General features: G+C 45.8%; 1 protein-coding gene across 1 annotated transcript; it reads left to right on the forward strand.

Moving 5' to 3' along the window:
* Positions 1-1,224: 1,224 nt before the first annotated feature.
* SIRPB2 (signal regulatory protein beta 2) lies at positions 1,225-12,761 on the forward strand. Its single transcript, XM_084887933.1, has 5 exons — positions 1,225-1,426; positions 7,890-8,255; positions 9,709-10,050; positions 10,582-10,647; positions 12,112-12,761. Exons 1-5 carry the CDS (start codon positions 1,357-1,359, stop codon positions 12,219-12,221), a joined length of 954 nt encoding a protein of 317 aa, XP_084744059.1. The 5' UTR covers positions 1,225-1,356; the 3' UTR covers positions 12,222-12,761.
* Positions 12,762-13,391: the final 630 nt, after the last annotated feature.

The raw sequence follows: 13,391 nt of genomic DNA on the forward strand, positions 1-13,391 counted from the left end.
GGCAGACCAACGTCTATCAGAATACCATTTCCATTCCCATTCCCCATTCACCCTGTGCTCAGATGTAGAGACTTTTATAAGGACAAGACCTGGAGGGATGAAGCATGTGATCATTCAGGTCACCATCTGTGAGAAGAAGCAAGTCATATTTTCTGTCAAAAAGCAGTTCAGACAGCTGTCACTTTGAACTTCGTAACTTGGCAGCTGCCCTGTTGGCCGCATGGCTTGCAGCTCCCCTGAGGGCCTCCATCTTAAAACAGCAAAGGCCAGCTCCTCCCTTTGATTTAGCCAATCATGAAAGACTGTGTGCCTGAGCTCCAATCAAGAGTAAGGGACAGGTCACGTGCCTCAAGGATTATAAAGCCGAGCAGACCACCTGCTTGGTGTGCTTGGGCTTCCAGACCATGTGTGCTCACTATTGTACGCAGAAGTAAAGATGTTTGCTTTGCTGCCTGGCTCCCGAGAATGTTTTGTGTTCTACCAGACCTCGGATTAGGGGGCTCGCCTTATTTCTAACACCATCCATGGTTTTCGTGTTGTTTTTTTAAAACACAGCATCAACTTTTACAAAATAGATATAAATTATATTGTTCTTTACATATTTGGCACTTGAAGGAATGATAAACTCAAATACCTTTGTTGAGATAGACTTTTGTGATAGCATAATTCATTTGTCATTGGCTTTTCTGTATATAATACTGAGAAGGAAAATTGGTGGGGGGCAACTTTGGGGGCTTACATCTAGTTAAACAGTAATTTTACAAACCCCATTCCAATTGACTTTGGTGGAGCTACAAGCCCACCCCAAGGGCCCCACCACAAGAAGATATATATATATATATATATATATATATATATATATATATATCTCAAAACCTCCTATATTGTCAGTTCAGGCATTGGATCAAAATCCTCTGAACTAACAGCACAATCTATTTTACTGAGGGCCTTCAGGGAAGAGTTGAATTGCTGGGAGGACAATGAGATCCTACGTCCTTGGTAGGCCAGATCTCGAGAGCTTTACAACCTCTGAAAACAGCACACATTTTGTCAGCCATGCTCATCTCCCTCCCAAGGTGCCAAGGACAGAGTATGTGGCAAGGGATCACTAAAGTTTTTACAGACTGACTTCAGGAACCACTGCCCAGGCACAAAAGCAGGAACCTGGTCCACCAGGCTCCTCCCTCTTACATCAGCAGCCTTATTTTGCTGTGTTTAAAACACTTCCCCAAGCAGCCTTCACCATGAGAAGCAGACACAGCCTTGCCTACAGCCCCACTTCAGACTCCAACATGCATCTGAGAGCAAAGACACAGCCGGTCTCAGGGACTACAAGAGGCACCGTGTGCCCTCGTCATGCACAACCCTCCCCACTTGGCCCACTCACCTCCCTCCTGGCTACTGGTGCTGCTCCTCGTCCTCTCAGGTGACTGGGATCTGAAACAGAATAGAATTTATCGCTGGCTGGTCCCGGAGAAGGGCATCAGCTGCTTTGGCAGGCCTCGTGGGGGAAGAATCCACCAAGACAGAGTAGGTTGAGACCTTTCCTGACCTAGCAGAGCACAGACCCAGTGTCCAAAGAAGCAGAACTTCTTGGGCAACACAGGGAAGGTAAATTCCCAGGCTCTGGGTTATGAGCTCATGCCAGGTGGGTTCTGGTTCAGATACTTGTGTGCCCGTGTCAGCTCTTCCACCAAGCAGGCCCACTAATGGGACATTTCTCTAGAAGTGTTGGGAGTATTAAACATAAAAAGGGTGAGGCACAGCCCAGGGCCGTTAGTGTTATTGGTGGGGCCCTCTCCCTTCCTTGTAAAATGTAAATGCAAGTTCTTTGTTCAAGAAGTATTAAGAATTTTAGCCAAAACCGGTTTGGCTCAGTGGTAGAGCGTCAGTCTGCGGACTGAAAGGTCCCAGGTTCGATTCCGGTCAAAGGATGTGGGCACATCCCCTGTAGTGGGTGTGCAAGAGGCAGCTGGTCGATGTTTCTCTCTCATCGACGTTTCTAGCTCTCTATCTCTCTCCCTTCCTCCTCTCTGTAAAAATATCAATAATATATATATATATATATATATATATATATATATATATATAATTTTTTTTAAAGTATTAAGAATTTTAAAGCTCCTAACTGGTTTGGCTCAGTGGATAGAGGGTTGGCCTGCGGACCAAAGGGTCCCAGGTTTGATTCCAGTCAAGGGCATGCACCTTGGTTATAGGCTCATCCCCACCCTGGACCCTGACTGGGGTGTGTGCAAGAGGCAACCAATGTGTTTCTCTCACATGGATATTTCTCTCTGTCTTTCCCTCTCTCTTCCAGTCTCTCTAAAAAAAAATAAATATCAATGGAAACATATCCTTGGGTAAGGATTAACAACAACAAAAAATTCATATATGTATATATATATATATATATATATATATATATATATATATGTATAATTGATATTGATTTCAGAGAAGAAGGGAGAGAGAGAGAGAGATAGAAACATCAATGATGGGAAAGTCATTGATCGACTACCTCCTGCACATCCCACACTAGGGATCAAGCCCACAACTGAGCATGTGCCCTTGACTGGAATCAAACCCAGGACCTTCCAGTCCACAGGCTCTGTCCACTGAGCCAAACTGACTAGGGCAAAATATTTCATTCTTTAAAAAAATAATAATAATTTTAAGGCAGCAACAACAGAGCATAAACTCAAGCATAAGGGCTATGTGTTTGAACAGCCATGGGCCAGCACTGGCCCAACCCGAGACAAACCTAGGCTCAAATCTCATTCCCTATTGCTCTAATTAACTTCTCTCTGAGCCTCAGGTTTCCCTCTCTGTGAAATGGGGCTAATCATAAGACCCACCTCATGACTTTGTTAGGAGGTTTCAATGAGGTTATACCTATAAGTACAGTTGACCCTTGAACAATGCAGGGGTTTAGGGTCCTGACTCCCGGGGCAATTAAAATTCATGTATAACTTTTGATTCTCCAAAAACTCAACTAATAATAGTCTACTGTTGACCAGAAGCCTTTCTTATAAACAGTCCATGAATGCATATTTTGTGTTATATGTACTACTATAGGCCCAGTGCACAAAATTTGTGTACAGGGGTCCCCTCAGCCCAGCCTGCACCCTCTCCAATCTGGGACCCCTTGGGGTATGTCTGCTGGTTTAAGCCTATCCCAGGGATCAGGTCTAAACGACAGATATCCCTCTCATAATCCTGGATTGCTGGCTCCTAATCGCTCACCTGCCTGCCAGCCTGATTACCCCTAACTGCCCACCCCCCACCAGCCTGGTCACCTATTACTGCACACCCCCCCTGCTGGCCTACTCACCCCATGAAGCCTGCTGTTCAGTCTGGGTTTGGTTGTCACTAACCCCCCTGCCGGCCTGGTTGTAGGCAGCCATCTGGTGAGGGCATGAGGATTAATTTGCATATTACATCTTTATTATAAAGGATATTCTGTATTCATATAATAAAGTAAGTTAAATTTAAAAACTGTTATTAAGAAAATCATAAAGATCCTGGCTGGTGTGGCTTAGGAGATGAGCATAGACCTATGAACCAGGAGGTCAATCGAACCAGGTTTAAGTCCCTCTCGGGGCACATGCCTGGGTTGTGGGCTCGATCCCCAGTGTGGGCCATGTAGGAGGCAGCCGATCACTGATTCTCTCTCATCAATGTTGCTTCTATTTGTCTCTCCCTCTCCCTTCCTCTCTGAAATCAATAAAAATATATTTTAAAATATATTTTTAAAGAAAACCATAAAGAAAAGAAAACACACTTATAGCGCTGTATGTATTTACTGGGAAAAAAAAATCTATGTTTAGTAGACCCACGTAGTTCAAACCCATGTTGTTCAAGGGTCAACTGTACCTGGCACAATGTAAAGATTGAATAACTATTTGCTATTATTATCAGACTCAGCTCCTTTAAGATTATTTAGCTGCAGGGTCTTGAGGATCCTAGGTATTGTTCAGCCTCTCAGCCCAGAACACTGTGATCCACCAGACAAGATGCTTAGCTCTCAACAGGCTCATTCCATCTCTTGCCCATCTGGTCCCTTACCCCCAGTCCTTATTGAGATCTAGATTCTGTTCATCACACCTTCAGTCCTCCCAACCCTATGGTAACCCCAGGAGGAGCCCTGGTGGGACTCAGTGTGGGGCCAGACCTAAATGCTCCCTTGTTCAATGGCTATGACTTGAGGCACCACTTCACTTCCCCAAGCTGATTTTCTTGAATAATGATAGCTAATATTGAGAGAAGCTAGCTTGAAATACGGCAGATAGGGCAGGGGTCCAGGGGGAAACAAAGGCAGGTGGAACATAGGCTGGGACAGACAAGGCAGTTTGAGCAGCTCAATCACAAAAACCAACCAACCTGGAATAACAAAATGTTTCTGGACTCAGAGTGGGAAGCAGGTGAAACTAAGGAGGGTCTGCAATGATAAGGTGAACTGATGCATAGGGACAGGGATAGTTCAGATCTGTTGCTGGGCTAGAACAATTGAGGGAATCAATAGGTGACACTGGTAAATGTAGAGCAGGCATAGATAAAATATACACCTCTAGACTACAATCCTTTAAGGGGGCAGCCCATTATCATAAGAGGAGTCTAAATCTGCTTGTAATAAATTTTCCACTTTTGCTTAGTTAAATCTTCTGGTCCGTGGAACTCATTCTTAGGTGTTGAAGATGAGGCCCTGGGGAAAAACCTCAGCTCACCCTGCATATTATCAATAGTTTAGCATTTGCATTGTGCTGAGCCTTCCATCAACTACTGGAAGAAGGGATGTTGAAATCTCACACTTTGTGCATTTGTCTGTTTCTCCCTGCTATTCTATTACGGGGTTTTATATACTTTGAAGTTCTGTTATTAGGTACACAAGTGTTTGGGATTTATATGGCTTCTTGATTAATTTGCTCCTTTATCATTATGAAATAATACTCTTTATTCCTGGAGATAGTGTTTGCTCTGAAGTCAACTTTATCTGATATTAAAATAGCCACTCCTTGCCCTAACCGGTTTGGCTCAGTGGATAGAGCATCCCAGGTTCGACTCCTATCAAGGGCATGTACCTTGGTTGTGGGCACATCCCTAGTAGGGTGTGTACAAGAGGCAGCTGATTGATGTCTCTCTCTCATCAATGTTTCTAACTCTCCATCTTTCTCCCTTCATTTCTGTAAAAAAATCAATAAAATATATATTTAAAAAATAATCACTCCAGCTTTCTTTTGATTGGTGCTAGTATGCTGAATATTTTTCTATCATTTTCACCTATTTACACCTTTAATATTTATAGTGTATTTCTTATAAGCAACAGATAGTTGGATCTTATTTTTTTATTTAATACGACAAGTTCTAACCTGTACTTAAGATATTTAGACCATTTACATCAACCAATTTAAATCTATTATCCTCCTTTCTGTTCTTTGTTCCATTTTCCTTCTACCTATTATTGGTAGTTAAATCTTTTTATAATGCTATTTTATCTCCTTTATTGGCTGTTAGCTATAACTCTTTATTTTGTAGTTTAGTGGTTGCTTTAGAGTTTAATTACACACCTTTAATTTATCACCATCTACCTTTTTCCATACCATTTCACATATACAGTCATGCATTATTTAGGACACAGACTGACAAATTAGGTGAATTTGTTATTGTGTCCACATTTAGGGTTCATGAAGAACAAAACAACATGAGATTAAATCATACCCAAGAGAAAACGATGCAATCACAAGCTGCAATAGACATGAGATGTGTGAGGCTGGGCCAGAATAACATGGCATTCTGTTTTAGAGCATACTAAATACTTCAATTTTAAAAGTAAACAAAGTACACTCTAAAATGATTAAAGTATAGCATTGTAAATATGTAAACCAGTCATTTATTCTCATCATCGACTATTATGTACTGTATATATATATATATATATATATATATATATATATATATATATATATATATAAAAGCTTAAATGACTGGTCTACTGGCCAGTTTACAGATCGACCAGTTGCTATGACATGTATTGACCACCAGGGGGCAGATGCTCAATGCAGGAGTTGCTCCCCTGTGGTCAGTGCACTCCCACAATGGGATCGCTGCTCAGCTGACCAATGGGCACCAGCTGCTGGGCTCACGGCTGGCAAGCACAGCTGTGGCTGCACACCCAGGAGCAGCAGCTAGTCTACTGAGCAGCAGCCAGCACAGCAGGCCAGGATGAGTGGGAGCAGACAGTGTCTGGCCCAGGCTCCGGCTTCTCCCTGGCAGCCTGCTGTTTCGTACACTTCTGCATCCCTTGGGGGACGTTGGACTGCCAGTTTCGGCCAATCCCCACAGTCCACGTTGAAGAACCCCACTGGTGCGCAATTCTGTGCATTGGGCCCCTAAGTATATATTATAGTGTTTTTTAAAATATATTTTATTGGCTTTTTTACAGGAAGGAAGGGAGATGGATGAGAGAGAAACATCTATCAGCCACCTCCCCCACACTCCCCACTGGGGACATGCCCACAACCAAGGTATATGCTCTTGACCGAAATCAAATCCAGGACCCTTTGGTCCACAGGCCCATGCTCTATCCACTGAGCCAAACCGGTCAGGGCTAAAAATATTTTTTAAGTTAAAAAAAATAGAGGTAGTAAAATAACTCCCTTCTCATAGAGTGCTGGTACCTACCTGGGTATAGAAGAACATCAATCGCTGACCTCCACCCTCTTTCTCTGAGCTAAGTCTGAGGCCAACCTCAAAGTTCAACCTATCCCCCAGATAGACTCACTTCATAACGCATCAACAAGCATTGAAGGAGTCACAGGAGGCAGGGAGGGTACTTGCAATGAGCACCATAGCACTTAAGATATGTGTGATTCATTTGAGGGTTAAGAGCAGGGGCTCTAGAAACAAGTTTATGTGTTTGGATTGAGGCTCTGTCACATTTTTGGGGGTGGTGAATTAGTTTTCTAGGGATTTCATAACAAAGTACCACAGGCTGCTGGCTTAAACAACAGAATTTTTAAAAATATAATTCTGCCGGGACCGGTTTGGCTCAGTGGATAGAGCGTCGGCCTGCGGACTGAAAGGTCCCAGGTTCGATTCCGGTTAAGGGCATGTACCTTGGTTGCAGGCACATCCCCAGTAGGGGGTGTGCAAGAGGCAGCTGATGGATGATTCTCTCTCATCGATGTTTCTAACTCTCTATCCCTCTCTCTTCCTCTCTGTGAAAAATCAATAAAATATATTTTAAAATATATATATATAATTCTACAGGATAGAAGTCTAAGATGAAGATGTCTATGGGGTTGATTTATCCTGAGGACTGTCTTCTTGGTTGTAGATAGCTGTCTTCTCCTCATGTTTCATATGATCGTGTGTCCTAATCTACTGTTCTTATAAGGACCTCAGTAATGTTGGATTAAGACCTATCAAATTTACCTCATTTTAACTTAATTATCTATTTACAGACTGACGAAATGCAGTCATGTTTTGAGGTACATGGGTTAGGACTTCAACATACGAATTGTGGGCGCAGGAGCACCATTCAGCCCATAAACGGTGATCCTGGGAAAATTACCTAACCTTTCTGGGTACTCAGTGTCTTCTGTTCTAAAATGGGAATGATGCTGCCCACCTAAAGGGAGTGCGGGGAGGAATAAATGCAGTAATACATGCAGTGCCGGGCCCTGGTGAGTACTCAAGTGTTATCTATTATTTGAAAGTTCTCCATTCAATATCTCTGCTCTCTCCACCCTGTTGCCTCATCTCCCCTTTCACTTCCATTTTCAGGAAACCCTAGAGTGTCTTGAGCAATTGTTCTTGGTTTCTGTTAAGCTTGCCTCTTAGGTCTCCAAATCTTTCCTGTGAAGCTCAAGGTCTTTCTTCGTCTATTGTAGGAGTCTCAGAGCGGAGCAAAGGGAATGAGTGGCAGGTGCTGCAAACTGAGGGTCCCATGCTGGTGGCAGAAGGTGAGACACTCCTACTGAGATGTACAGTGATCGGCTCCTGCATTGATGCCATGATAAAATGGGTCAAGGTGAGCAGTCAGGACCAGCAAGAAATTTATAATTTCAAACATGGCTTCTTCCCTGGGGTGACACCTATGAACCAGCAGACGTTGGAGCCACTTAGTTGCGACTATTCCATCTATATTCATAATGTCACCAAGGAGCAGGAAGGAACCTACCACTGTGTGAGGTCTGATGGCTTGAGTGAGCACTCAGAAATGCAGCTGAATGAAGGTACCTCAGTGCTTGTGAAGGGTGAGTATCAGGCCTGCAGATTGAAGCATTCTGCTCTGATCTGTTTTTCTACATCTGTCACTTTTATCCACAATCACGCTGCATACACAAAATCTCAGTGGCATATAACAGTTAGTGTATCTCACCCACACATTTATAGGCAGCTGGGTGGTTCTAGTCCATATGTCCCATTACAGACTGGCCAGAGTGCATTTTCTCATGGAAATGCCAGGAGAACAAGAAGTCAAGTCCCGCAGAAACTGGTTTGGCTCAGTGGATAGAGCATCAGTCCGGGGACTGAAGGATCCCAGGTTCGATTCTGGTCAAGGGCGCATCCCCAGGTGGGGGGCGTGCAGGAGGCAGCTGGTCAATGATTCTCTCTCATTGATGTTTCTAACTCTCTATTCCTCTCCCTTCCACTCTGTAAACTATCAATAAAATATATTTAAAAAAAAAAAAAAGAAGTCAAGTCCTAACAGTACATTTCAAGCTTCTACTGACATAACATAGCGTCTGCTAGCAGTCCATTGGCAAAGTAAGTTACATGACTCAGCTCCAATTCAGTAGACAAGAAAGTGTGCCCTACCATCATGAGGCTATGGTAGGAGTGTGGATGTTCCAGAGGGGAGTTAGGAGCTGGAGCTGATCATTTAATTTCCTCACTACTCAAGGAATCAGCCATTTTAAGGTCACCAATGGTGACCTGGATACCCAAATCCTGGGTGTGTCATTCAATAGAAGTGTGTTCTTAAATCAGTCACTTCAGCTCTATGCACCCCACGTGCCTAACTTGAAAAATAGACAACATAATTCCTGCTTCAAGAGTTGTTCGGGTGAGGAACAGAAGTTTGTGAAACCACTCTGTAAACTGCTGACATGGAGAGTATCTGGAGTGTGGTGATGGTGGTGGGAGGTCCTTTTTCACTTGATGAAAGCATTTCAGGAAGAAATGACTCCTTCCAGCTGTGGTTGGTGCCTTCTCTTGGTCCTGCAGTCCTCTGGGTTTCCAAACTAGGGGGGATTTCCTGGGCCATCTCCACACCCAGACTGAGTCCTTCTTCAGGGCAGGACGTTTGTGTGTCTTTTCTGAGCTTCCTTTTTCCCTGTTCTACAATAGCATCAACACAAAGTCTGTACTGAGGACTTCTTTATATCCCTGGCTGGTGTGGCTCATCCCTTACACGGAAAGGTTGCTGGATGGATTCCTAGTCAGGGCATATGCCCAGACTTGGAATTCAATCCCTTTTCAGAGCATGTGCAGAAGGAAATCCGTCCACGTTTCACTCTCACATCATTGTTTCTCTCTCTTTCCCTCTCCCTTCCTCTCTTCAACTACCGAGTCGTGAGGTGACATAGGAGGGAGTGGCCGAGTGAAGAAATCAGGAAAGCGGAAGGGAGGAAAGATAGGAGGGTGCAAATGAGTGGACAATGGAAGAAGAGAGAGAATAAAACAAGGATGTGTCTTTGGCTTCAGGAGCTGGGGACCTGGAGCCAAACCTCTGGATCATCCAGCCCCAGGAGCTGGTGTGGGCAGCCCCCGGAGACACTGTCCTCCTGAACTGCACCGTGCATGGAGAGGGTCCTCCCGGGCCCATCCGGTGGTTCCGGGGCACTGGTCTGAGCCGTGAAGCCATTTACAACTTCGGAGGCCTCTCCCAGCCCAATGTGACTGCGGTCCAGGCCTCCAGCAGCGATTTCAGCATTCTTCTGCACGGTGTCTCTCCTGAGTATGCAGGCACCTACTACTGTGTAAAGTTCCAGAGGAAGCTTAACCGGCAATACCTGTCTGGACAGGGCACCAGGCTGCGGGTGAAAGGTAAGGCAGGGGGTCTGGGAGGTGTTAGGGGAAACGGGGAGGTTTTCCGCAAGGAGCTTTTCACCAGGTCCCAAACACGCCAGCTCTCCTCAGCCTCCGTGCCTTTACGTAAACTGTTCCCTCCGCCTGGAATGTTTCATCATTTTCTATGTCCAACTCCTATTCGTCCTTCACAGCGCAGCATCAATAGCCTCTCCGCTGTGAAGCCTTCTCCGTTTATCAGGCAGAGTTCATTTTCCTCATTCTGGACCCCATAGAATTTTCTATAGTTAATGGTTCAACAACCAACCAACAAACTGCTCTGCAGTGTGCTCGGAGCTGTGGGTACTGCAATAAACCAGACATTGCTTCAACCCCAAAGATGCTCAAACGGGTCTAACTAGTCCTTATAGGTACTAGGTTTGACTTACAGCCCCCATCCCAGGTAGAGACTGGCAGGCTCATTTTGGTGTCCCCAGCTCCGAGCACAGGGCTCAGAAAGTTGTGGGTCAGAAAGAAAAGTGGAATTGAGACCGCCTCTCTCCCTTGCAGCAGAGCCCACTTCTTCCCAAGAGGCAGAAGTCACCAATCACCATGTGGCCAGGAGATCTCTGTCGGGTGAGTGAGTGTTCCTACCGCCAGTGGAATTACCCAGTACCCCACAGGTGAAGGTGGGGCCCAGATGGCTCAGCCATGGGAAGGGAGTCGTCCCATTGAGGGCTCATCTGTCACCAAGAGAGTTCCTAGGACTCCATCTCAACTGCAGAGTCGGGAAGCTAAAGCTCCACCAGAGAAACAGTCAGTGCTGACCAGTCAGTGGGTGGTCTTGCTTGAGAGGTAGTGGTCTCCCCGTGATTCCTTGTGAGATCACACTGCAAAACTGTGCATAACTGTGCATAAGCACATGGCTCTGGATTGAGCCCCTTTCTCTCTGGGAGACTGTGGGCAGGTTGCCTCACTCCTTGAATCTCTGATGTCCTGCTCTGTGAACTGAGGTGTTGGGTGGGGATCAGAGAGCCTACCTCACAGGGTTGTGTGTGGACCCAAGGAGTCACATGTGCTGAATGCCCAGAACTGTGTCTTTCACATCACCTGTTAGTACTCAGGGATGCGCGATGGCTGGGGGAACTGGGAATAGAGATAGCCAGGGTGCCCTCCCTGATGCTCAGCCCTGCTCCTGCCATTCTTTTTTTTTTAATTTTTATTTTATTTTATTGATTTTTTACAGAGAGGAAGAGAGATGGATAGAGAATTAGAAACATTGATGAGAGAGAAACATCAATCAGCTGCCTCCTGCACACCCCCCCGCTGGGGATGTGCCCGCAACCAAGGTACATGCCCTTGACCAGAATCAAACTTGGGACCTTTCAGTGCGCAGGCCGATGCTCTATCCACTGAGCCAAACTGGTTTTGGCATGTTCCTGCCATTCTTGGGAGCCTACCACTTCTTTGACACATGTGGTCCTGAGCAAATCACTCCCCTTCTCTGCGTCTGTCTCCTCATCTATACATATTGCATTGCTAGCCCACCTTGCAAGATTCATTGGAGGATTCTATTAGGCAATTAGGAAGTGCTTAGCTCAGGGCCTGGGGCAGAGGAGTCACTCAGCCAATAAATGAAAGCAGTTTTCTGTTATAGCACGGCCTTGGATGACGTAGTTTCCATCATTTTGCGATAATGTGAACAAGATGCCATAGGAATTTCACCTTTTTTTTTTTTTTATTGTTTGAAGCATTAAGGAACTTCACTCTTGTTTATATCACTTAGCCTGTGGTACAGTTGGTTTCATTACAAATATTATATGTTTTGCTTAAAGTCCTAGAACCTATGGGTGATGTTAAGTGAGGACTTACTGTATTGTCAGAAGTGAGGGATGCTGTCAGGATGATTAAAGATACAGGCAGGATATTGAGCAAAGCCTTCTCGGGGGGACAAAGGGAGGTCTTGGATCTCCCCTTCCCGTAATAGAAAGGATGTGGCCCCGAAGTTAGAGGGCAGCTGAGCCCAAACCTCGCCCACAGAGAACACTGATGTATGGACTCACCTAGGGTCCTTCTTGAACTCTCCTTTGCATCCCCCAGGCCTCCTGTTGGTGCTCACAGCTGTGGTCCTGGGACTGAAGGCAGTGACCCTGACTGCACTCCTGCTGGCCCTGGCTGGCCCTGGACAAAAAAAGCTATGCTCATCTTAGCCTGGGGCATGGAGCATGGGGCATGGGTCATGGATGAGGGGTTAGCTCCAGATGGTGCTCTGAGTCGGAGAGGGGCCAGGACTCCCCAACCATTTCTCTGCCTCCAATCCCAGCCTCCAGATGTCCCCCAGGACTCGTGAGAAACTCCAGTATCCGTACACCTGGTTCCAGTTCACCCGGTGAAATAACCCACGTGGCACTGGGCTCCCCTCGGATGTGCTTTCCTCTCTCTTCTCAGCCCTGCTGCTAGCATAAGGCACACCATCTGGCCCACACCAATAAGACACAGGTTGTTTATTACTGGCTATATAAGTACCGGACCTTCTTCAGTAGACGTCTCCTGCCTGATAAGGCAAGGACTCCACTTCGCTCCGAAAGATGAGCCCCTGACGGATGCTCTGCTGTGTGAGCCTGAACCAACTGCGGCCGCCTGTCTGTCTCTGTCTTTGTAGTCCATCTTTCTGTGTGCATCACCGGGTGGCCTTTGCCAGAGCCTAGGACCCCCTAGGAATAGGTAAATAAACCTTGCGTGATTGCATACTAATTCTGACTTGTGTGTTCATGTGTTCCGGTTCATGGCTCAGCTGTCTAGACATTGAAGTACCAGGGGATAGACCGTTATTGCCGACTCCTGGTCTTCTGTGTTTGTCCCACTCAGTCTAGACAGATAATTAATTAACTGGGGCTTAATTGGGACATCTGGCAAAGGTAAGAGAATGAGAAGCACGTCCAGGAAGGTGGCAAGAGGCAAGAGGGCAAAGAAGCTCAGGACCTAAAAGACAGGGTTGTGTCTGAGAAGGTGCCCTTGGGCCAGAGGCCTGAAGAAAGTGAGGGAGCATCTTGCCCAGCAATGAGGGAAAGGTGTAGCTGGCCAAAGCAGCAAATGCAAAGACTCATGCATATGCTTGTCTGCAACATTGAGGAGCATCAAGAAAGGGATGTGCCTGGAGCAGAGGAAGTGAGAAGCCTAAGAGATGAGGTGGAGGGACGGGCTCCTGTCACATGGGTCTGGCAGGCCTTAGAGTAGGGGTGTCGAACTCAATCAGAGAAGGGGCCAAAATCTAAAATCCAGCCTAAATCGCGGGCCGAATGGTTTACTGAACAGTCATAAACTGACAATGTCATAAACTGACAGTGGAGTGCAGTGATGACAGCGCGGTGCGGGCCACA

This window comes from Pipistrellus hanaki (genome assembly GCF_964339955.1).
Source record: "Pipistrellus hanaki genome assembly, chromosome: 6".
Lineage (NCBI taxonomy): Eukaryota > Metazoa > Chordata > Mammalia > Chiroptera > Vespertilionidae > Pipistrellus > Pipistrellus hanaki.